We start from the raw sequence: 26,030 nt of genomic DNA, 5'->3' as shown, positions 1-26,030 counted from the left end.
ATACATTAGTTTTTAAGAAATTGCCAAATGAGAATAAGAAAAATTTTTAAAGGACTTAGTATACCGAAAAGCAGCAAATTAACATTTTAAAAAAGGGTGGAGGTGCACGAAAATGAAAATCATTTTTAAAAAGATTTTGAAATAATGGGCAGTACCATCAATTTTAAAACCTGTACATTAGGTAAACGAAATTCCATTATTATAAATCAGCCTTTTCCAACTGAAGTGTCATAAGTCTGTTGTAGGTGAATTAATTAACCATAGAAATATTCAGTAGATGACAGCAATAATCTTAAATATCTATAAACCAAGGACACTTTCAAACAAAAGGCTGACTCCATCAATCACAAAACACAACAAATTACAGCCATATACATATACTTAAAAAGGTTTTATGGAATATCTAACTCAAGTATGGAAAATACTTACCTTTACAATGAGCATATGGCATTGTCATGACATAATCTTCACCTCTATTCAAGAAAGTTAATCGTGCTTCTCCTTCTAATATTGCAGATAATGAGTTTCCTAGAATAAATATCATTTATTAAATTTCACAAAACTAATGCAACCAATTCAAAATAAACAAAATATACTCAGGACACCTCTCATACATCTACAGTGGAATGTCTTAAAAATGTCTCAATCTCAACGTGCCCAAATGTATATATATCTTATATCCAAAACATATGATCCACATTCCTAGTCTTACAAAATGAGTACTTTTAAAAGGCACAGTTATATGCTTGTTATGTTATTTTATATGAGGCTCTTAAAAATGCAATAAAACACTGTTTTACGATATGGCTTAATAACATATCTGTGTTTGAATAAAAACATTTCTTATCTGTAAGTTACATAGTTAAGTACCAAGCTTTTAGTACTTAAAATTGACATAATACTACTATAGATATTTTGAAAAAAGAAAACATAAGCATAACCCATCAAAACGCAATAGTTGATAAAATTCCATGGTATTTTCTTCTAGCTTTTCTCCCATGTGTATTTTTCTCCCCCGCCCCCTCCATCACCAGTTTTATTGAGGCATAATTTACATACAATATGTGACCCACGTTAAATGTATTCCGACAGTCTTGGCAATTGTATACAATCATGTAACCATCATCACACAATTAAGATATAAAACTTTGCATCACCCCAAAAAGCTCCCCCTTTGCTTGACAGTCAATCCTTTCCACCAACCCCAGAAAACCACTAGTCTGGTTTTTGTCACTGTAGTTTTACCTATTCTAGAATTTGTACAGATGGCATCATAGAATATGCAGTTTATTGTTTTACTTCTTTTACTTAGCAAAATGTTTTTCACATTCATCCATGCCATTGTTATCATTTCATGCCATTGTAACAATTTTTAAAATCTAATATATGAACATAGTATATCTATTTACTTAAATCTTCAATTTTCCTCAGCAATGCTTTGTAGTTTTTCAGTGTTTACAAGATTTACACATCTTTTATTTTATTCCTAAATATTTTATTTTTCACATACTATAATTGGAGATGTTTTTTAAATTTCATTCTGCAAGTGTTCATTTTTAGTATATAGAAATACAACTGGCTTTTGTATTTTGACCTTGTATCCAGCAACCTTACTAAATTCATTTATCAGTTCTAGTAGTTTTTTGTATATTCTTGAGAATTTTCTCTGTAGATCAGGTATGTATACGTTTTTTAACTACCTCCTTTCGAATTGTATGCTTTTTCTTTAACTTGCCTGCTGCATTGGCTATGACTTCTAATAACAGTTTTGTACAGAAGTAGTGAGAGTGAACATTTTTGCCTTGTTCCTGATTTTAAGTAAAAATAATTTTCACCTTAGGAGTATGAAATTGGCCATATATTTTTCACAGATACCTTTAATCTAGTCCCAGTTTGTTAAGAGCTTTTATCATAAATGGGTGTTGAAAACTGTCAAATGCTTTTTCTGCATTTATTAAAATATGGTTTTCCTTCAATTAATATGAACTACATTGATTTTCAATGATATACCAACCTTGTATCTCCAAAATAAACTCCCCTTGATAAATTGATCATGATATATATGCTTTTAATATATCCTCCTATGTGTGTGTGTATTACTCTTTTATATTCTGATTTGTTACTAATTTGGTAAGGATTTTGGCGTGTATATTCATTAGAGATAATGATCTATACTTTCCTTGTACTGTCTTGTCTTGGGATTAGGGTAATGTAGGCCTCATAAAATGAGTTGAGAAATGTTTCCTCCTCTTCTCCTTACTGTAAAATGTTGTACCGAATTGGTTCGGTGGTTTTGTTTTTTGGTGTTTTTTTTGGTATTATTTCTTCTTTAACTATTTAGAAGAACTCAAGACATCTGAAATTGGAGTATATGTTGTTTGTTGTTGTTTTTTTTAAATACTACCTTTCAGAAAAGGGTGCAGACTGAGACAAGGAGAAACTCACCATAGAACTTGGACTTAGCCAGGATACTACCACTAAGGCAAAATCCATCCTTTCGGTTACTAACATAAAAGGCAGATATTGGTGGATGATGAGACACCTATTGAACACAGGAAAAAATGTAAAATATAATAACATAAGCATATTATTGTGCTATTATCAAAAGGTCAAGTCTCAAATGTATACTCTAATAATAAGAAGCAATGTCTGGTAAGTGGTAAAATTAAACATTGGTGGCTATAGTAACCAGCCTCCAAGATATATCCCAAGGAAACCACCTCCTGGTATTCACACCATTAGGTGGGCTCCTCTTACATTGTACCAAAGTTACTCTGTGTAGAAGTGACGTATATGTCACTTCTGAAATTAAGTTATAATGCACTATCCATTTTGGTCTCTCTCTCTCTCTCTCTCTCTCTCTCTCACAGATCATCAGCTCTGAGAAGCCAGCTTCCATGTTGTGAACAACCCTATGGAGAAACCCATGTGGAAAGGAAATGAGTGCTCTGCTTAAAAGCCATGTGATGAGCTTAGAAGTGAAATCTTTCAGCCAAGTCTTCAGATGATTGCAAAGCTGGCTGACATCTTAACTGCACTCTCATGAGAGACCCTGAGCCAGAACCATCCAGCTAAGCAGCTCTCAGATCCCTAAACTTCATTGTAGGAGCTAATAAATGTTTGTTGTTTTATGCCATTAAGTTCTGGCAGTCATTGATTATATAGCAATAGATAACTAATACAGTAGCTATTCTTCATATGGATTACTAAATAGGCAATAGGAAACAAAACCTTTGACAAATATGTTACTTTAGTAATCTAACACTTTCTATATATATATATATATATATATATATATATACACACACACACCTTATGTTTTCTGAAATGAATCAAAGCTAAAAATCAAACTCTTCTCAAGCTTCTCAATTTAGTGAGGAATTATAGTGAACTAAAATGCAAGGTGGTATAATCAATAATTTTTAAAAAATTAATACATGGATAAGTCATCTCCATTTGAGAGGTATACAAAATCTCTAGGGAAGAGGAAGGTTTTTCAAATGACACAGTCTCCTCATCCTTCTTACACTCTAGGTGAGAATTATTATAGTAAGGAGTCATTGTTATTGAGAAAAAAATGTCCTATTCCTCAGGACCAGGGGGAAAGGGGAGGATGAGGGGAAAATATTGAGAATCACGAATATAAATGTATATAAGTCTAAATTAATGAAAGAGTAAAACTAAGAAATATTTTTGACTGCCTATTATCTGTACAACAAAAAGAGAGGTTTATAGGGAGGGCATTCTTTCAAGAAGCTGACAATTCAATTAGGAAATAAATATTCTGTAAAAAGTTAAACAGTGTGTGTTAAAATAACAGTTTAATGGATAATCACAAAAAATAATACAGAAGTTTGAGAAGGGAGAAATCACTGGAAGATGCAGTCACTTGGATCATGAAATAGGAGGTCAGGGTTGGTTTAGATGGAGAATAGCTGAGAAGAAATATTGGAATGGGAGAATTAAATTATAAAATAAGAGGCAAAAGAGTGCAATACCAGGTAATTGTAATACTTATAAATATGATATTTAGTAGTATTCAGTACTAAAAGGTTAAATGCTTACCAAATGCTCACTAATAAGAAAGGTTAATCAACAGTGAATTTACTGAGTTAATATTTTTTATTAAAATATTCCAATAACTTCCGAACCAGTTTTGTTTCTGTAACATGCACTTCTAATACCTGTTCAGCAATATAAAAAGTTTTGCTGTTTGTTCTGGGATGAATCCACAAACAACGGAAAGTCTCACCAAGTATAGGATTGTAAGGTTTCTTCAGTCCCTGGTAAAAAAAAATTACAAGTTTCAAAATACAAATCTGGAAGATTCAAAATAGTTTAAACCAGTCAAAATGGATTTAGCTGTGTCATCTGGGAGCTATCCTTATAAAATTTCACAGTAAATGAAATAAAATGAAACCCTTCAATCCACAATATAGGTCTAAATGATTAAGTAGTTTGCAATTTTGCTAACTCAAAGAGGCCTTGTAGTGCTTATCAATAAATAAACTAAAGATAACATAAAAAATAACTCATATAAGGTTAAAGAAAGTAAAATATAAACATTACCTTTGGCTTTTTATAGAATCCTGACAAATACCATTTCACTACTTTCTTCAAACGGAAATAAGGATTTTCTTCAAGAGCAGCCCTAAAAAAACAAAATGGTATACACAAAACTTTCACAAAATATATCACAAATTCTCCCTTGTATTTATCAACTAAACAACTGAGTATGAGATATGACTGCAAAACCTAAGTTATATTTAAAATAGATGGCAAAAACAACCATGTAAATTTGTAAGAATAACTTTTCATAATCTGGTTGCTTTTCTCTCCATTTTTCCTATTGTTTGATATACCGCCCAGATCTTTGCTCAAGTAGTTTTTGGAAACTCTCCAAACCAAGGTTTTTCAAGTGGGGTTCTTAGGGCCCTAGATGTTGCTAGGAGTTCTGTGAGAAATTATGATTGAAAAAAATAAAAATAAACATATTTTGAGATTCAAGGATTGCATGATGCCTAGCATTTGCAATGATGGGGCCAAGCAGCCTCAGTAACAATTTCATTAGAGGTCTTCAGATCCTTTTATCAGAGAAGGATCATGTCCACTTGATTTACTCTATTCTCAGGCACTGATGTTAATTAGAGGAGATCAACAATAACTGGTGAGGGCCATCCTACATGAGGGGAGGACAATAGGCTAATATTAACCTCTCCTATGAAAAATGCTCCATTAAGAATAGGATTGTATACTTTTTTTAGTTCCTAGTACAAAATACAGGTATTTCAAATCACAAATATGGAAGTTTTGAGATAATTTAAGTCAATCAAAAAGGATTTAACCTATTCTTAGCCTTTAATCCTATGTGCTACCAAGTGATTTTCCAGTGAATAAAATCTATCAATGTAGCAGATAATCAAAGAACAATCTTCATTTTAAAGAACAAATTTTTAGAAGCCATGACTCAGCTACCTCCTTGCCCTTGTGCTGTTGCTGTAAACACTGCAAAACACTGTGTATGCCAGAAGTGAATTCTACTGAGTTTTCATACATATATAACATAATATACATGAACAATAATTATAATTTAACTATTACTTCCCTCAAGCATGTCTGAAAGCTCAGTGTAGTGATTTTTTTCTGAGAGAGTGCGTGCATGCATGCGGGGGGTCGGGGGGAGAGGAAGAGAAAGAATCTTAAGCAGGCTCCAGGCCCAGCCCTACTCGGGCTCCATCTTGTGGGGCTCAATCTCATAATCCTGACATCATGACCTGTCAGATGCTTAACCAACTGAGCTACCCAGGCACCCCTAGTGATTTTTGAAAAAGTGTAAAATGGAAGAGACCAGGCTTAGGCTTACTGACCATTGTGCTGAGTCGAAAACTTGCCCTTATTGGGAGTAACAACTGTCTGATTCCACTCCTCCTATCTTGGTTTAAATTCTCTTAATATGCAATTTTATTTTATATTTTACATATATGTAGTTCAAAACTCAAAGCAATATGAAGAAGTACACGTCTTGTTATTGTCCCATCTCTCCATATAGGCAATTTTTTTTTAGTTGTTTTATTTAATAAACAGTTTTCTTTAAGCAAAAAGAAGCAAATAAAGTTATGCAGCCAGAACACTTTATAAGAAAGAAAAGGTAGCAAACCACACACATTTTTTTGGACCTTGCTTTTTCCACACACACATAATCCTAAAGATCCCTCCAAATCAGGTTATAGACTTCTTCCTTATGTGTAAATGTATCATATATTATTTAACCACCAGTCAACTATGGCTGAATACCTGAGTTATCTAATCTTTTACTATTATAAGCCTTGCTGCAACAATCTTGCATATATGTCATTTTGAATATGCAGAGGTATATCTGTAGGAGTTATTACCAGAAGTAGGATTACTGGATCAAAGGAGTGAATGCATCTAATTCTGGTAAATATTGCCAGATTCCCTTCAAAAGCACTGTGCTCGTTTGTATCTTCCAGCAATATCGTACAAGCGCCTGTTGCCCCACAAAACCTTGGCAACAGTGCGTGTAGCCAGAACAATTTGGGAAAATGGGCATCTCTCAAGAAGATCTTACTGTGATTCATAGGAACCTGTCTCATATTCTGAAAGAAATGAATTTCTAGACAGATAAAAGAACTATAATAAGATGTAAAGCAGAACTGGTGTATAAAAGCTTTTGGATTTTGGTCACTGTGATGGAAAAAAAATAATAGCTCATAATTTGAATCTGCAGTTTTCTTATTTTGAGATGTTTAAGGACTGTTTCTATTCATTTTTGAACCCTGGTCATTTCCACCACTCCTTTTTCTATTAGATTGATGATCATTTCATTAAATTTCTAAGAGCCCTTTTTATTTTAGAGAGATTAGCACTTTGGGTATGCCTTAATTTGCAAAAATCTCCCAGTTTCTCAATTATCTTTTGATTCAGCTTGTTTTTTGCAATGTTCATTATTGCAACTAATAGACTAATAATTACTAAACTGAATACAAATATTGATGCAGAATCTAAAAATCAGGTCATTATACCAGAACTCAGTATCCTAGAAAACACATTGTCTTGAATAGCTGGAATGGGGGCAGCATGCAAAACTTGGAAAGGTATGCATAAAGTTGATGTCTTTTACTGGTTCTCCAAGAAACTGCTGGGAAAGAGATGGGCAGCAACTCCCCCCACCTCCTTTATGCCTGCCTTCCTCAGAATTATACCCAGGATCAGCTGGCAGGAAGAAAAGCAAAGATGGAAGTGGGGATTTATATCATGAGCCAGCAACTGGCCTGGTTGTGGTAAGCTGCACATGCCTCAAGAGCACACAGAGAGGGTACGTATAAACAAAAGCCCAAGCCCCAGGATGGGACCTGAACAAGAGCTTAGTTGACTGGGTTGGGAGGTGGGGGCGGGGGGAAGTGGGGAGAGGTGGAGAGGAACACAAGGAATGCCAACCACCTCTCCCTATGTTAGGTCAGTGAACAGCTCAGAGAGCCTGAGAAAGCAGTGCTGTAAGGGGTAGACTCCTTGTCTCCCTCAAGCTTGTGATCTCATCACTCAACTTCATAAATGGAAACATTATAGCAAAGTATTAAATATTCTTATTTCGGTCACCTGTAGAAATGGTGAAGAGAGTGAAGAGTGATATGTCATTAGAGCCTGATTTTGGTAAGGCATAACCACTGTACTTAGACCTCTGAAAAATCTCTTAAAACCATGAAGTGTCTTTCATTTTAAAAAATGAGAATCTACTTACTCAGATAGGAAATCTGCATGATAGTAGTAATCTGAAAGTTTATCCAGGAAAGAACGAGGTTCCAAAATAAATGTAGGCAGAACCACCCTGGACAGGTCCATGCCAGGACGGACTTGTTTCAGCAGTGTCCAGATAAGGCTTTTGTTTTCTTCAGACACAGTTTCTGTTTGAGAAGCCTCACCTGCCTTTAGCAATTAACAAAAAATACTGAAATATCATACTTCAGACATATTAGATATGTAGATAAGACAGCTGATGTTGAAATCCGAATATGCTATAGAACTATTTCAAGCATTCTTAATATGAGTGGAAATAACTCATAAGGTAGTAAGTCTATAGCTATAAAACTTAGGTAAAAAGAGGAGTTAATAGACATCAAAGTGAAGGATATATACAAAGAATTCATTACAAAAAACATTACATGCTATTATTTTATACTAAACTTACTTCTATGCACTAACAATAGCAAGAAAGTTATAAACTCATGTATCCTTGCAATTTACATTGTACCTAGCAATGACATCAAGCAGTACTATCCTATTTCAAAAACAAACCTGAAGAATCAGTACTCGTGTGAGTATACATATTTGTTATAAATTCTGATACATTTCATAGGTATGTGATTTTACAAACAAAACAGGTATCATTCAAATATTTTCTTTCAGAAAAATAAGCAATAGGTCAAAGAAATGTCTTCAATTTCACTTGGAAATTCCCAAGAATTAGAAAATCAAAATCTCTGAAAATCACACTTTTACCTCTCCGAGTTCTTCATGGCTCTGTTCAGTGTAGGTAGTCTCCTTTAAAGGCTCAATGGGCTCAGGTTCGATATAAGAGTCATCTTGCCTTTCTGATGTATCTGTGTCACTTTCTTCACTTTTCCCCAGTACCTCATTATCAGACTCATCATGCTCTTGATCATTTTCTTTATCGGATTTATCAGAATACATATCTTGGTCCTTAAAATGCTGTCGTTCAATTTCACTGTCATTTAACCTTGAGGGAAAGATTAGGAGGAAGAATAAAAGAGATTAAGAATATTTAATTTATAAATAGGAATCATATGTAACATTTATTGAGACTTTAAGTGTCAGGCACTGTTCTGTGATTTATACAGTTTTACTCAGTTAACCCTGTAAATAATACTATTATTCTCACTTTACAGATTAGTAAATAAAGGCACAGAGAAATTAAATAAAAACCTGGCAAATATTAAAAGAGGACACTCTGAGTTCTTTGCCTCTTTACCACTTAGGGATAAGAGCTTCCAAAAGCAAAATTTTAGACTTTCCCCTGTTAGATTTTCTTCTTAGTTTTATAAATATCATCACTTGAATCAACCTCGCTATTGCTTCTGGTCTAAAGAAAAACTTCAAGTCAAGATGATCATATTCTCAAGTGAGCTCAAATGAATTATGACTTTTCCCCTGTAAAGGTCTCTCCAAAGTCACTCAACGTAAGTGAAAATATAAAAGTAATCCTCTCTAATACTTGACTAATAGGCTTAATCTTGAGAAAAAAGTTCAAGAAGAATTGCTAATGGAAATTTATGGAAATAAACCTATAGCCTAAAATGGATTAGGTTGCTATACCCCAATCCTATTCTTACTTACAGTGATTAGGGTTAATAATTTGTACAAAAAGGAATTAAAAAAAAAAACACCTCACTTCCAGAATAAAAAAAAAATGTAAAAATTTTGTCCCCAAAATATTTGTTTGGATTTTAACCAAAGATCTTTTTTAAGGTTTTATTTATTAGACAGAGAGAGAGTGAGTCGGGGCAGGGGCAGAGGGAGAGAGAGAGAATCTCAAGCTGACTCTGTTCTGAGCACAGAGCCAGACGTAGGGCTGGATCCCACAACCCTGAGATCACCACCTGAGCCGAAATCAAGAGTTGCAAGATTAATCGACTGAGCCACCCAGGCTTTCCTAACCAAAGAATTTCTAATAGAAATTCATTTTTATAGTACTTATTTTCTTTCTTTCCCTTTATAATCATGTATTTTAAAAATGTAGTCTCAAATTCTGTCCCTGTTTTCTTACCATCAACTCTCTCCTTAACCTCTTATGATCTGGTTTTCACTCCCCTGAATCCACTGAATCTGTTCCCTTAAAGGTCACTAATGATGGCTTAGTTGACAAATCCTTGTCTACTCTTCACCTTCTGTGATTTCTCTGCGATTATGATGATTATTTTCCTTGAAACTCAGTGCTCAGGTTGCATGTGACTATGGTTTGACTCTTGGAGCTCTCTGATCCCTCTTACTTCCTTCCACCTTAAGATATTTTAATCTTCCTTGGCCTTCTTATTTTCTCTATCCTTTCTCTCCTTCGGCAAGCTTGCCAATTTCAAGCCTTCACCATCATTTCTATTTGATTTTCAAACCCATGCATGCATAAATAAGCTTCAGGCCCATGCTTTTAAATGCTTGGCTGATATCATCTATCTGTCCTGGGACCAATGCATCCTCAACATGTCCAATATTTAATAAATCATCATCTCCCAACATGGTCCTTTTTTTTAAATTTTACCATCACCTTACCAGTCACTCAGGCTTAAAACTTGTAATCTTTAACTTCACCCACTCCCTGTCCCTTACATCCAAGCAGACTATACATCTCAAAGGTAGGTCTCTGTTCCCCTCATCTCTGCATCATCAGCTCTTAGCTCATGTTCTGTCACATAGGCAAATGAACACATTGCTATGTTGATTCTACCTTCGTAAAAATATGTAAAAAAAAAATCAGGAATGATTCCCTAGCTGAATGTTATCTTTCCATCCTCTAAATTCTCCTGGTCCTGTATTAAACTAAAGCATCCCTCCCCTTTGGTTGTTTATGTCAGTCTTATCTTCCTATTATTTATAGTTGCCTGGCATTTTATAGGTTTCAAACAAAACAAGACAAAATGTCTCTTCAGGATCACAGAGCTAGTAAACTGTTGTACTGGATTCAAATTTAGGATCGTATCTGATCTCCCTACTTATAATGCAGTGAATAATACAGAAAAGTATGTATAATGTCTTATACAGAAAAGAGGCTCAAAAAACTTAAATGAATAAATATGTGAAGCAGATGAAGTTTTAAGATTCCAAAATAATAGCACTTAAAAATTGCCTGGGATTTGGTAAAAACAATGGACTATTTACAGCTGAAGAGCTTCGAGGGAAGAATCTTGGGAAGAGGCCCCAACAAACATTCATTCCTAACTTTCAGGAAAGTAACCTCAATGCTGATGGGAATAAGTAGTTTCAGAGCAGAAGTTGAGTATTAGGACAAGGGAGGATAAGGGAAATCTTATATTTTTCCTACAAAACAACAAGTGATGTGAACCTCAAACAAAGTATTTGTTAGTTTCCCTAGGGAAATATTTTTTTACTATTAACAACAATGAATATCTCAGAAGATAAAACCACAAACAGGATACAGTTCCAACTTGAAACACAATAGGAGAATTCCACAAATACCAGGTAGAATAAGCACCATTACCAAAAAAATTAAAAAGTGTTATAGAACAGCAACAGAAGAACAGATTACATCTTACTGTCATGAAGCAGGAAAGGCTTTGCATTTTATGTAATATTTGGGATTGGTCTTAAAGAACAGCAGTATAACAGGAGAAAAGAGCAAGGAGGACTAGGAAACACTTTTAATGGAGGGAATACCATGTACAAAGACAAGGTATATATTTGGGAAAGAACAATTAATTCACATTAGCTGAAACCAAGGAAATAACTTTCTATACCTTATAACAGCAACTAAACAGATCTCAAACCAGGCCTGAGGCCATATAATGGGAAGAAAACAGCCAAGTTCAATTTTAGATACATTACAAAAAATTCTAGGCCCACCAACTAACCTAGTCAACAACATAGTCCCTTATAAAAATTAGTGACAATAACTACTCACTGAAAGTTGTCACCACTGTGGAGATTGTTAGCACGTAATAAGCCATACAAAGTCACATGTGTGCTCTCTGATGAAATGCTCAGGTCATGTTCCTTTCCTTCCCTGATCATTGTACGTTTAAGAAGACTAGAACATTTCAAAGCCAACTCCAAAGCATCCATCCAGCACCTTCCTAGAAGAACACAGATTCGTAAGTAGTGTAGTTCAAGAAACTATAAAAACCAGCAGCCATCTTAATTTAACGCCGTTAACCTTTAAGCATACTATTATTTCTTTGAGAAACATAAACTGGCAAAGTTAATTTGAATATAAAATCTTGCAAGGATTTTAATGCAATTTTTCAGTTTAGCAAGTGCTTTTTACAGACAAAGCATCTAGAAACCACTGGTAAATGAACAGCATATGGGATGAATTAGAAAGTACACCTAATCTAAAATTAATGTACTTTATTTTTAAAATCTTAGAACAGTAACAGGTAGTATGATTTGCAACTACCAAAGAAAGTACATAAAATATACTGAAGACATTATGTTTCTACTATAAACAAACTTATCAAAATGATGTTTTGTTGTTGATAAAAGGTCTATCCCCAGGTTTACCATCCATTCTACTTATATGTATGAAAATTTCTGAGTCATGGAAATGCCTGTACAATATTGTCATGAACTGCCATATTAGCAGAAACACTAATATTTTAAATTAAAATTTAGAACTGTATTAGCAAAACAAAACGAAAAAAACCCGTTAGTTGCTCTTAAAAATATATATATATGTTTCAATATCTGCTGGAAATATCAGTCAAGTAAAACACTTTCATAATGTAAGCTTGTGCCTATGGTATTTTAATCTTAAAAATAATCATCAGGTAAAAGTAAACTGAAAGGTTACAAGATTCGTTAGGCTAAGCTAAATTATAAAACATAAAAGTGAGGAAGGAATCCATTATCAATTATTAAGGTTTTAAAGTTAGCTTTGCTTTCACAAAAGTAAGTTTTGCTCTCTCCATATTGCTTCAAGAATTAAATATTGAGTTACTAGGTATAGAACAAAGTTTGTACTTGAATCTCTTACATAAAAAAAACTCAAAACAGTGTATATGTGTTATGTTAATTTAAAAAATATTTATTTGACAGAGAGAGAGAGTACAAGTACGGGGAGCGACAGGCAGAAGGAGAGGGAGAAGCAGGCTCCCCACCGAGCAGGGAGCCTGATGTGGGGCTCAATCCCAGGACCCTGAGATCATGACCTGAGCCGAAGGCAGACGCTCAACCAACTGAGCCACCCAGGCGCCCCTAAATTTTTTTTTTTTTAAAGATTTATTTATTTGACAGAGCTCGTGTACAAGAGCAGGAAGGAGGTGCAAAGGGGAAAAAGACTCCCTGCTGAGTGGGGAGCCTGACATGGGGCTTGATCTCCCAGTCAAGCTGAAACAAATAGTTGGACGCTCAACCAACTGAGCCACCCAGGCACCCCATAAATATTAATTTTTATAATAAAATTCAAATAGCATATTAAATGTATCTCTAAAATTATAAAACTTAATGAGTTACCACAAAGAACACTAACCAAGTCAAAAGGTGTTAATATGTCAATGGAGGATGAAGAAGAAAACAAGGCTGCCAATTTGTCACTTGACTTCACAATGCTTTCTTCCTATCAGATTTCCCTGTTTGTCTACAAAGTTAATGACATTTTACTATCAAAAGCAATTTATGATTACAATACCTCTGCTGTAAATACCATACTAAAGAGATTTTCTCCAAAGGAAAATAAATACACAGTGGCATATAAAATAAATCCTTAAAAATGAGGACCAAAATCAAATCCATCAACAATCTATATTTACCATCTGACTCTGAAGTAGCTCGGATGATCAGATAACTGCTAGGTAAGGGCTGAGTTATAGATCCAACTGCTTCACCTTTTGGACCCTTAAAATAAAATAAAATAAATAAAATAAAATAAGTGGTATACAGCAGGTATCATGAAATCTCAACTTCATATTGTCCATTATTACCCGTAAAAATCTAAGTTAGGCATGGGTTATAGTCTAAAAGCAAACAACCTTTAACCTCATGCTTCTTATGAAAGCAGATGGTAAGTATTAAGAAAAGTTTTCCTCTTCCAACAAATATACCCCCTTACCAGAAAACTGAACTTATAGCTATCATTAGTTAATTATCTCTACTTATTGTTCACATAGTAAAGAGAAACCTGCAATTTATTATAGTAGACCAAATTTTAATTTAATAGAGAAATTTCCATCCCACAGATACTACTAAGATAAATAACATTAAATTTCTAGAGACCTAAAAAAAAAAGCTGGAAATATAGTTATAATTTACAAGAAAAAGAAAAATGAATTTTGACTAGGTCTAGGGAAAAATCTCTATTTTACAACCATTGATATAATTGTTATAAAATACTAGTTATAAAATACCAATGAAAAAAGCTAATTTTATTCTTCCAGAAAGAGGAATTCTTCAGGTGAACCCAGTTCTTCCCTGGAAAGAAAATCTGAGGATAGAACTAACAGTATAATTTTAATAGACAAAGCGTAATTTTAAGTTGTAAGATCAGAGAATAAAATGAATTTGAGAAGCATAAAGAAGATATAGATTCAAAATGAAAAGGAAGAAAAAGTCAATATAATTTTAACAAATCCTGTAGTATCACTTGGGTATTTTCAAATAGCTTATGGGCCAACTCCTAGAACCACCATCTAGTCAGACTGCTTGGGTTTCGAGCTTGATTCCACGCTAGAAAAATTACTTAAGTAACCCCTTTAGGCCTCAATCTCTTTATCTGGGTAATAGGGAAAATTACAACCTCCTTAAAGGTATGAGAATTTTTAAAAGGGGTCCACATAAAGTGCTCAAGAGTCCCGGATACAAAGTAAGAACTGATAAGTATTACTTCTACCTTATCATAGATAATGACTTTAAAGCTGTTTAAACAATGTCTTAAGCATATTTTGCTTGTGGAGAATGTTCTGATGATCATCTAATTGGACAAATTTCCTTCCCTCCCAACAATATTGAGAATTCAATAAATTTGACATTAAAAATCTTTTTTAATAATTTAAAAATTCATTATAATTCTTTCAATTCCTAAGAGTAGTAGTAAAGAATAAATACTATACATAAAGGGTTCTGAAAGTTGTTTGTTTTTTCACTTGAGAATCACATGACTCTGGGTTAAATTCTTTCCCTATAGGAAGTGCCTAATCCCAGAATGGAACTAACTCTCTAATCCTAAATTTAGTCCTGCTATGACTATAGGCTACTGAAATAAAGGTTAAAAGTTCAGGTGTTTTATAGGTGTATATATGTATATTGCCTAATTAAGCAATACCAAAAAGTATTTAAAAGCTGAAGTTACTTTTAACCCTAAGCCTCAATTAGGTGGCTTCCCTTAAAGAAGAACCTCTAAACCCTTTATTCATGTATAACTGACCTTCTTAGAAACTAAAACAATGATTGCTTTGTAAAAATTTAAACTAAATCCATTTATTCCATTAGTGTGTAGTGCATGCTGAGCAAGGAGCCCGATGTGGGGCTCCATCCCAGGACCCTGGGATAATGACCTGAGCCAAAGGCAGATGCTTAGCCAACTGAGCCACCCAGGTGCCCTGAATTCCTATTTTCCTGATTAAGTTTCTGCTTTTACACACAGGAGTGACCACAGTAATACTTTTTAGTTTTAAAACAGAGCTCTATCTTCAAAGAAAGCTGAACCTCAAGAGTACAAGAGTACATAGGACTGCTTCTAGTCACATATTTACAATCACTATAGGAAAGACCACACAAATAAATGGCAGCTCTGTTCTAGGGGACCTTATAATTTTGATAGAAACAAAAACACTATAAATATGATACAATATTACAAAGCAAAGTTAGTAATTGCAATAAAAAGAACAGTACAAACTTAATCGCCACGGAGAGTACATTATAAAGTATGATGAAAATTTGGGAAACATTTTCTGCAAAAATTTTTAAGACAGATCTTAAAGCTAAACAAAGCCTTTTGGTACACAGTTCGATGTGGGTAGAAACAAAAACAGGAATAATGCACTTGAAAAGAGAAGCAAATTTAGAAGTCCTGGCAGAGGTCAGAAATCATTAGATTAACTGATTTATCTCCATTCTGAAACTCACAGATTGTCATCTTTATCTTTTACCTACATAACAAGTGCTTACTTACCTTCACTGCCCAAATAGACTGCTCCAAAGGATGAAAAAGTTTGAAACAAAAGCCATCCTTTTTTGATGGACGTTCAATGATTTCACAGGCATTCAGAAGGACTGTTCCTACCCACTGACCATTTTTTTGGGTTTTATAAATCAGTAGCACCCCGGGTTTCAAAACACACCACAACTTGGTCCAGCTCTTTAGAGTACCACGAATCTACAGAAAGATAAGTTTATTTAGGAAATAAAGCTCTTTTTCTCTTTTTGCTCCACAATATAAAAACTCAGTAACGGCAAATAGGATGTTTTAATCTAAAATTTCCATAAAATATACACTTTAGATTCAGATTTTTTTTTTAAGCTACTAGATGGTAAAAACGGCACACGAAGCTAAAAATAGCATGGCTCCTGCCTCCGAGAAACTTAAAGTTTGGCCAGAGATGAGGTCAACAGTTTCAAAATAATGCGCCAAGTAGAATGGTCTTCCTAACCCTCCAGGCCAGCTCAGGACCCATTAAAATATACTTTCCTAGTCCAAGATTCTCCCCTTCTTAGCAACTATCATAATTTTGTTTGTGGGAGTATAAGAAAATTCCACCCTTTTAAAAGATTTTTATTTATTTATTTGTCACAGAGAGAGAGAGAGAGAGAGAGCACAAGCAGGGGGAGCTGCAGGCAAAGGGGAGAAGCAGGCTCCCCGCTGAGCCCAAGGCAGCCAACTTAACCAACTGAGCCACCCAGGCAGCCCAAGATTATTCCACCTTTTAAGATTGTTTCCCCCCTACCACTACATCAACAGTGATGAAATCACTGCTAGTACAAACACCAGGCATTCCCTAAATATTCACTGAGTGGTAGAAAAGAGGGAAGAACTCTCTCCCAACCCCTAAAATTACCTTCTCTAAATTACTTTGTTCTTAGGAATTACATAAAGTGTGCCATTTAAGTTCTTGGGGGAATTTTAAAACACAGTTACCTGACTCTCTCTCTCTCTCTAATCTCAAAATGTTCCTCATCCCAGGATTTAATGTTATGGTAATAACAAGTCTATAACTTTTTTCCTATCAATTTCTATTTCTGTCATCCATTAAGAATGTTTCTATGCAAGTCACTGAATTCACAATACTGAAAAGAATGCTAATATATTTAGAATAAAAACTAGGAATTATCCTTTTATTTACTGTAAAACATCTGCTCTCTCAAAGCACTTTTATGAATTATGAAATAAATATAGGACTCCCTAACCCCTGAAATAGGCATACCACAGTAACTGTAAATAAGAAAAAATTAGTAAGGGGGAGTTTGGAGCCAGGAATGAAGAGAAAATCTTTGAGAAAAATATGTGTTTATGTAAAAGAAATGGAAAGACAAGAAAAGCAAAAGGAAGAGTTATCCTAAGATAACATTCTGGATCTGGGACATATGATAATAGAACATGGATGGCAAATATCAGAATGAAGGTATGATTTAGAAAAGTCAGCCAGGGGATGTGTTGGGGACTTTTAGGGGATAAGCTGCAGGAATCCAATGTCAGAAGACAAGAGGAAGAAGTTTAGCTCTGAAAAACCCAAGTGAGACGCAGAGCTTAAAGACAGTCAAAGTAAGTCGAATGTGTTTCCAGCACAACACTGAAGAAGACCCTAGTACTACCTGAACAAGGAAACTATCATTAGGCTCCCATTTTAGTGAGAGAATTTCAACAAAAGATCTCCTAAGGATTTTACATTGGAGGTTGTACCAACTTTTTGGGAGTGGAAAACTTTCAGGGCTGGGGTGGTTTTTAGATTAATGTCAGGTACTAAAATTTCCTGGGAGTCAAGAGTCTCAACAAGATCATTCTTAAACTTAGCATTAGTCTGAAAGATTCCAACTAAATAACCTTCAGATAAGAATGAGAAAGAGGATAGTGGGGGATGATAAAAAAAAAAAAAAGGAAATGAAAGATAGTGAAAATAACCAGAGGCCAAAATAAGGTATGGAAACAGCAATATGCATGTTTTTCTGAAAATTAATCCTTTCCAAATAACTTTTATATTAATTTTGCTTAATATCTTCTCAATAATGCATACAAGTCTACAATACTAAATGATAGTTTGAACAGCAAAATATTTCTTTAGACTATATAATGTCACACAAACCAAAAAGCCTTTTAAAAAGAACTGCTATCCATATTTGATGTTATTTCAAGACAGACAATGTTAAAAGTTTCCTTCTCCCCATTAAGGCTGGAACATAGAACCTCTGGGATACAATTAATAGGTTCCCAGTGAAAAACAATCATCCCAGGAGTTGTTTTTGTCTTGAAGGCTTTAGGTGCACTCTGGGCTTTCCTATTCCAGTAGGTAAACATCCAGCAATCTGAATTAAAGCTTCAATACAAACTGACCTTCAACCAATCAGCCATAACAATAACAGAAGGATCTGTGATTGTACTGAGTAACTCCTTTGTGGCTCTTTTCTTTTCTTCTCGGTAATTTTTCTTTTGCACCTATTTTACAAAAATAATAGAAAAATTAAAAATTCATTAGAAATGGGCAATTTCTTTCTAAAATTTTAGGTCTATAACATGTAGAGTGTAAGATTCTAAACGTCTTTTAGAATTCTAGCATTTTAGGATAAAAGAACTTTTTTTTAAAGAGCTGGTAGGAATTTTTAGAGGTTAGAATCTAGTTTTTCTGATCACTAGTTCTCTGTATCTTTTTGAAGAATTTTACCTTTTTTTAATTACACAATACTACATGTATCCAATCTCATCGTAAGAATTTCAAACAACACAAATAAAGCTAAAAGCTTTATTAGACCCTATCCTATTCCCAGTCCCCAGAAGTGACCACTATTAACACTTTCGGAAAACACTTCCCTTTCAGGCTTTTTCTATGTATACAACCTATAGAAATACATAGCTTTTGAGGCTTTGTTTTTTAAACATTTTTTTAAAAAAGGTTCTCCCACTGAATATTTTTGGGAGCATTTCCGTGCCTACCTCATTCATTTAATTGCTACATAAGCTTCGTAGTATGAATAAAACATGGAGGTTTACTGGACACATTCTGCATACCAGTTACTGTTCTAAGGTTTACTGGGCACATTCTGCATACCAGTTACTGTTCTAAGGTTTACTGGACACATTCTGCATACCAGTTACTGTTCTAAGGTTTACTGGACACATTCTGCATACTAGTTACTGTTCTAAGCACTTTACAAGTACTATCTCATTATCTTCACATTAACCCCAGAAAGTAAGACAATCATTACCCTTATTTTACAGATGAGAAAACTGAAGGACAAAGAGTAACTTGCCCAGGATCACACAGCTAGTAAGTCATGGAGGCACGATTCATCAAAGGCAGACTGGCTCTAAAAGACATGCTCTTAACCACCATGCTATTACTGCTTCTGTAATTTTTCTTAAGTTCTCTTACTGATGGAAATCCACTCTGTTATCAGTTTTTTCATATTGCAGACAATGCTGCATTTGTTTGCAACTGGCAATTTTGCTCTTTCCTGATACTAAGATATTATCATAAAATGGTATTGATTCATTCAAAATATCAAAGTTTTATCTTCATAAGTTACCTCTGAGATAATTTGGGAAGGCTGCAGTGGATTAATATAATCTTATTATTACTTTGTTGTTATTAAATGGATGGAAGAGTGGTGATAAACTATCAGTGATACATTTCTTTTAGCTATAAAACCTTCCTGTTTTACACTTAATGACAAAAAGACTATATACACCTAACAAAATTTAAATAATTCTACAGCCAAAAAACTTCAGACTTTTGGTCTTGACTAATATGCATATCTGAGTAACAGTAGATTTAATATGGGATTGCAAATGCAAATGCATACAGGATCAGATATAAGAAAAAAAGGGGTAAAATAGACCACATAGGGATAAGAGTCAATTAGAAAGCATGTGTTTCTTAAGATCCAGGATCCGCAGGCCATTCTGGAAGGCGAGCCCAAGTGCATATTTCTTAAAGAGAAGTTGGAAAGCTGAACTTGTATTTGTTACCTCAAATTTTTAAAACATTGTATACAACAAACAAATATATCTACCTGTGGGCCAAATTCAGCCCACCACCCTGCAAGTTCATAAACCTGAATTTCAAAAAGCACCAGAGCTTCCCATAAAAGGTTCTACAACACAGTGATGTGCCCAACTAGGTCCAAGTGTGCAGAGCTGTCCAGTCCTCAGCCAAAGGAATGGCCAGGTGAGGCCGGAGACAGAGGTGAACAGTCATCAAGTAGCCTCTTCAGTTGACTCCAGTGTGCCATACAAATATTAACATTCTTTGTGTGTGCCTGTCTGGATATTATTTTTCTTCCTTTAGAAGACACATATTTATCTTGTTAGCCTACTTTCAAAAGCACATGCAAAGCACAATGTTATTTATGAAATAAATGGAAACTAACCTTGAGAGATTCTTTCTTTGTGAGCTTGCTTGAAGCAGAACTATCCTTCTCTGAGCCATTATAAAGTTTAGATTCAGACTGAAATCACACAGAAATGAACAAAAGAGAAATCATAATTAAAACCTTCACTTATTCTACATATACAGCATATAAAAAATTAATGTTAAAGCTATGTTTGTGAACTCTTCCCATTTATTGCTGTGATTTAGGCAAAAATAAATTTTCAGGTGTCCATTTTTGTGGGTTTAACATGGATTAGCTTTTAAACTAAAGCAAAAAATAAACACTAATCTGGGGTGCCTGGCTGGCACATTTAGTGTCCTGTGTCCTATGATTTTCATTTTTATCTATTGTTTTATCTATTGTTAGACACAGGAGAAGGTATTTAAAGTACTTAGCATGACTCCTGGTAACAAGAAAGTATATGGGGCTTGATCCAAATGGTGGCTTTCAAATGTTGAATGGCTAGACCTGCAAAGCACTAGGTATGATTACAGATAACAAAATTTTGGGTATAAACTCCCTCACTCAATTTGAGGAACCATGAAGGCAGGGACCATACTTATTCACCAATGATACCCAGCTATCACCTGGGGAAAAGAAAGGGCTCACTAAATATCTGATGAATAAAATGAAAATTAAACTAGCATTTGCAACTCATTTCTTTTACCTCTCTGAAAAAACACCTCTGCTACTTGGTACGAAATATGGGTTATTATGGTGATGATGACAATAACTGGCTGCACTAGATAGAAGGGAACTACAAACTATGTACAATGCAGAAGATGGGAATTAACCCAATTAAATTTTTGTTAAAGTCACTCCTTTGAGAACTGAACTTGAAACATCATACTACTTACTCTCATGGCAATGGCACACTGACTGTGATACCAAAACAATTTTACAAAGTTGCTCAAGCCAAACGGTCTCTGTCTTCTCCTTGCCCCCAAGAACCTAAAGATGGCACAGCTACTGTCAGAAAAATAGGATGATTTCTATTTCTCACAGCTTAATAGGAAAATGTATATTATAATGTACTTCTTAGACACTAGTAAATGAAGAATAAATGCTAATAGAAATGGCTGCTTATTCTTTACCAAGTACTTTCCTAAACACTTCATGTGCACTACCTCATTTAATCCTCAAAGCAACCCTATGAGATAGTATCTCCCTTTTGCTAATAAGAAAACCAAGACTAACCAATTAAAAATAACTTCCCAAAGTCACAGAGCCAGTAAGGAGATGAGCTGGGATTTGCACCCCGGTCTACCTAATTCCCAGTCTCATGCTCTTAGCCATTTCACTGTAATGATTTCTCACCTTTTAAAACTACTCACACAGAATTTTAGCCAGACTCAAATTTAAGATTTATCTTCATGAATAACAGGAAATATGTTTCCCTGACATGACAAGATCTGGCTTGGTGATTCCTAAAAGATTCTAGAATATAAGGCACCTGCAGGCCAGAAGGGGGTCACCTGAGCTTGGTAAATTTTAGAGAACAGATATTTCAAGGAATCCTTGCCATTCTGTGTAGCCAGTTCTGGGGGGAAAAAAGATCCACTGACCAAATTCTACAAGCTTTTTACATACACTGTACCAAAGTTTTCTGTATCAACAGGCTTCCTTTTAAATACCAAAACTCAAACTATTTTTGTTGGAAATATTTTACTAAACTTAGTCCTTCTTTTACAACCTTACTGAACCCTATCTTAATGATGACCACAGGGTTTAATGTATAGTACTGTTTGCTTCTTCATTAAATGGCCTTAGAATGCTCAGTATTTTACATTTTCTTTTTCCTTCCTTCTTTTCATTTCCCCCCATAACTATTATCCTCTTACGGGCTGTGTGATTTCAGGAGGTTATTCAATCTCTTTCAGTCTTAGCTTCCTTGTTTGTAGAGTGAGGATACTCTTATTAACTTGTAGGGTTGCTCTGAGAGTTAAATGAGGTAGTGTGCATGATGTGTTTAACATACTACTTGGTTTTTATTGTGTTTCAGATTTGTGACTATCCTCTAGAGTGTAAGTGCTATCAAAAATCTGACCTTTAAATAAATGGAACATTTACATATGAGAATACTTTCCTCTTGCTTTGAAAACTACAAAATACTACAGATATAAGGGATAATGGTAATGTTAATATGACTAGATCAGATGTCCTGATTTGGAAGAGTTTTTTAAATGTCCAGGTAAATATATTTTTTACATCAAGTGATAGACATGTAGCATCCCTATAAATAAGCAGATATATGTATGCCTGGAGAATCAAGTCAATAAATAGATCTGGACTCAAAAACCACTATCCTTGTAGTAGGATTACTTTTATACCACTAGACACAGTACCCATGCTGGAAATTCCTTTTGTTGAGATGGACTACTAAAAATTCATTTAAAAATGCTAACAGCAAGATGAGATGGATTTGATTAACTGACTTTTCCAATCCACTCATTTATAGGATGCATGAGAAATAGAAACTGTATTTTTTTTTTAAATGGGGGGGGAAAAAGTGTATTCCATTGTGCTTACTGGTCTTAATCATGTATTTTAAGAAATAATCCCAAATCCTATGACCAAAATGGCAGTAATACTTTTTGCATCAAATTCAGAAAAATATAAAGTTAAAATTATGATGGTCTCAGTTATGCACACTGATTACAGAAGGAATAACAAAACTTTGTTTCCTGAAGTTACTTAAGTAAGGTTAAAATGTTCAGAATTCCATGAGAATGTGGTTTAATGATAAATGTATAAATTTTAGGATTGTTGTGAAAAACAAGACTGGGTTATGTGTTAGAGTATTTAAGGACAAACTGGTGATTATGCATCTCTTCAGCTAACAGAATAAACAAGGATTAAATCTAAGTTAAGATAGAATCAATAAGTTTCAACTGCTGGAAAATATCAGACTTTAAGAACAATTTTACTTACACTAGTTACCATGTTAAGAATCCCATTCATTCACTGTAATTCCCCCTCCCTTTTTAAATAAGCTCTATGTCCAACGTGGGGCCTGAACTCACAACCCCAAGATCAAGAGTCGCATGCTCTACCACTTGAGCCAGCCAGGTGTCCTTCATTGTTAATTCTTATTCAAAAAATGAAGATGAATTCTCAAATACCTACTATTAACCAGGTACTCTGTCAGGCACTTGCAGTATCACAATCTGGGATGTGGATCTTATCTCCTTTGTACAGATAAGAAAACTGAAGCCATTTTGAATCCCAGCTTTACCACTCTGACCCTTATTTAATTTCTCTAAGCTTCAGTTTGTTCACTTAGAACATGGGGCCAATAATACCTACCACCTTCTAGTATTGCTATGAGAGTTAAGGTGACACACAGTAAGCTCTTAATACCAAATAGCTGTTAATATCACTGTAATTAGTATCTAAGAAGTCACAGGTAATGTATATGAATCAAGACTCAAACTTGCTTTTTTGACTTTAAAACAGTGCTGTCCAGCAGAACTTTCTGAATGACAGAAATACTATATGTGGCTACTGAACACTTGAGATATGGCTGGTGTAACTGAGGAACTTCTAATTTCATTTGATTTTAGTTAATTTAAATTTAAAGAGTCCAATATGATTGGTGCTATTAAAAGTACAGTTCCAAAGCCTTTTTTTTTTTTTTTCATTAATCCACCCTGCTTCATTAAGGTATGTAAATTTTCTTTTCAGGCTCCCTGCCCTCCCTCTTCCCCTCTCCCCAATTTAGAGACTATATATAGGTGGCTGTGATATATAAGTGTGGAGTTTAAGTATTTAGACTTCTGAGAAGGAATACTGTTCTACCACATATTCACCAATTCTGGTATTAACTGCTTGAAAACAGGTTTTAAAAAGTTCTATAGATTTCATTATATTTCTAGCTATTGAAGACTCAAAATAAATTATTTTTTCTTTACACATCTCATAAAATGATCAAGGGATTTCTTACTTGAATGTTTTATATATATATATATATATATACACGGTACTATTAAACTTCTATCCTAAGTACTTTTACACATATGATAGATATTTAAGTAATGAATACTTGAAAAGTGTGGATAAAATGTGTATAAAATTATACATTAAAAAAATCAACTCTTCTCAACCATTGCCATGAATGGAAACAAAAATGTAGGTTTTTTTCATGTTCTGTTCGTCATACATATGTCCACTTCTATTTTCTTAAGGAAGAGGTGTTTAATCATGTAAGTTTCTTTCCCACAGTGGAATGCCATAACTGCTACCATAAGGACAGCTAGAGAGTAGGAGCTGTGGCAGAAAAATAATGGGTAGCAGCACTCAGTAGTTGAGAACAGCAGAGAATTTACTAGCTTAAGAAATAGATTTTCTGATAGTCACTGAAGTTTGATTCCACAAACAAAAGCTTCTTCTATTGAACCTGACCTGAAATAACAGTCAGAAGTCAAATTGTTTAACAAATTATAGCAAATATAGTGAATTACAAACCCATAGGAAAACCAATGTATTACATAGTGTTTCTCAAATTTGAATATATACTCTTAAAGAAAAAGTTCTCAACAGTAAAAATATGTACAAGTATCCCAGTTTGAGAATTACTAATTTAGGAAACTGTATCTCATTCTAAGAAAATGTCTTTCAATTGCAGGCCATTACTGCAAGAGACCTTTGGCCTTTAACTGGTAAAATGTATTTTTTTTTAAGATTTTATTTATTTATTTGACAGAGAGAGACACAGTGAGAGAGGGAACACAAGCAGGGGGAGGAGAGAGGGAGAAGCAGGCTTCCCGCGGAGCAGGGAGCCCGATGCGGGGCTCGATCCCAGGACCCCGGGATCATGACCTGAGCTGAAGGCAGACATTTAACGCCTGAGCCCCCCAGGTGCCCCAAAATGTATGTATTTTGACTGTCATTCAAATAAACTCAAAACACTTGAGTTAAAAAACAAAACAAAACAAAACACAAGGAATCCTGAGAACTTCTCCGAATGGAACTCTCAGTCTGAGAAGTACTACGGTAACAGACATATCAGAAGCAATATAACTCTGGAGAGAACACACTGGTTACCAATAGGCTGTATTTCTAAGTAACCAACAGGACCGACATCAACCCCAGTGGAACTTTCCTTTTTTCATATATACTGCATGATTTAGATATACCAACATAAAAACATCCCATAAAAATCTGATAGAATTTTATTGTTCTTCTTCTTAAATATTAGAAAAATGCCATAATCATGGATTTGGGGACAACACATGCTTACCTTGCTCTTTGACATAGAAAGTGAAGATTCATCTTTATTTTGAGAAATGTCTTCCTTTCCTCTTTCAAAACCTTTAAAAAACATTGTTATTATTTTAGTATTATTATATAGCATACAGGCATTAAGAAGCAAATGCATGTAAGTCATCCAATTTCAAATATACATTATATTTGATGTATATTGGTACAAAAGCCTAGACTAAACATACAGTGTTAAACTATTATAGTTTAAAACCCTTCTAAGGGATCATATGTAGTACAATAACTCTTTAGAATAAATTAAGGCTTACAAAGGCAATGAAGTCTTTTCCTGAACCCATCAACATCAAGCTAAATACCTCTCTTATGTGCTCCTAGAGCACTTTTCATGAACTCAGGCCTCATGGAGCTTTTATTCTAGTGACTTTTTTTTTCTTTTAAGATTTAGTTATTTATGGGACACCTGGGTGGCTCAGTAGGTTAAGCATCTGCCTTCAGCTCAGGTCATGATCCCAGGGTCCTGGGATCGAGCC

General features: G+C 34.4%; 1 protein-coding gene and 1 non-coding gene across 7 annotated transcripts in view; both read right to left on the bottom strand.

Annotated features, from left to right (window-relative positions):
• OSBPL8 (oxysterol binding protein like 8) overlaps positions 1-26,030 on the bottom strand; it is a 161,955-nt gene that overhangs the window by 19,188 nt on the left and 116,737 nt on the right. For all 6 annotated transcript variants that reach the window (XM_027591882.2, XM_027591883.2, XM_027591884.2 and 3 more), the window contains 12 exons: positions 25,520-25,590; positions 20,278-20,355; positions 18,245-18,346; positions 15,872-16,075; positions 13,515-13,599; positions 11,669-11,840; positions 8,518-8,755; positions 7,760-7,944; positions 4,570-4,651; positions 4,185-4,283; positions 2,446-2,542; positions 430-528 (listed from right to left, as the gene is read on the bottom strand). In XM_027591882.2, coding sequence (XP_027447683.1) covers positions 430-528; positions 2,446-2,542; positions 4,185-4,283; positions 4,570-4,651; positions 7,760-7,944; positions 8,518-8,755; positions 11,669-11,840; positions 13,515-13,599; positions 15,872-16,075; positions 18,245-18,346; positions 20,278-20,355; positions 25,520-25,590 — 1,512 coding nt within the window. The remainder of the gene's footprint in view (positions 1-429; positions 529-2,445; positions 2,543-4,184; positions 4,284-4,569; positions 4,652-7,759; positions 7,945-8,517; positions 8,756-11,668; positions 11,841-13,514; positions 13,600-15,871; positions 16,076-18,244; positions 18,347-20,277; positions 20,356-25,519; positions 25,591-26,030) is intronic.
• Positions 24,425-24,554, bottom strand: LOC113923264. The gene has a single exon (XR_003520262.1). It is a non-coding gene; the product is annotated as a small nucleolar RNA SNORA41 (small nucleolar RNA).

The sequence above is a fragment of the Zalophus californianus genome, chromosome 9, assembly GCF_009762305.2.
Source record: "Zalophus californianus isolate mZalCal1 chromosome 9, mZalCal1.pri.v2, whole genome shotgun sequence".
NCBI lineage: Eukaryota > Metazoa > Chordata > Mammalia > Carnivora > Otariidae > Zalophus > Zalophus californianus.
This window is presented reverse-complemented; position numbering and strand designations above follow the sequence as displayed.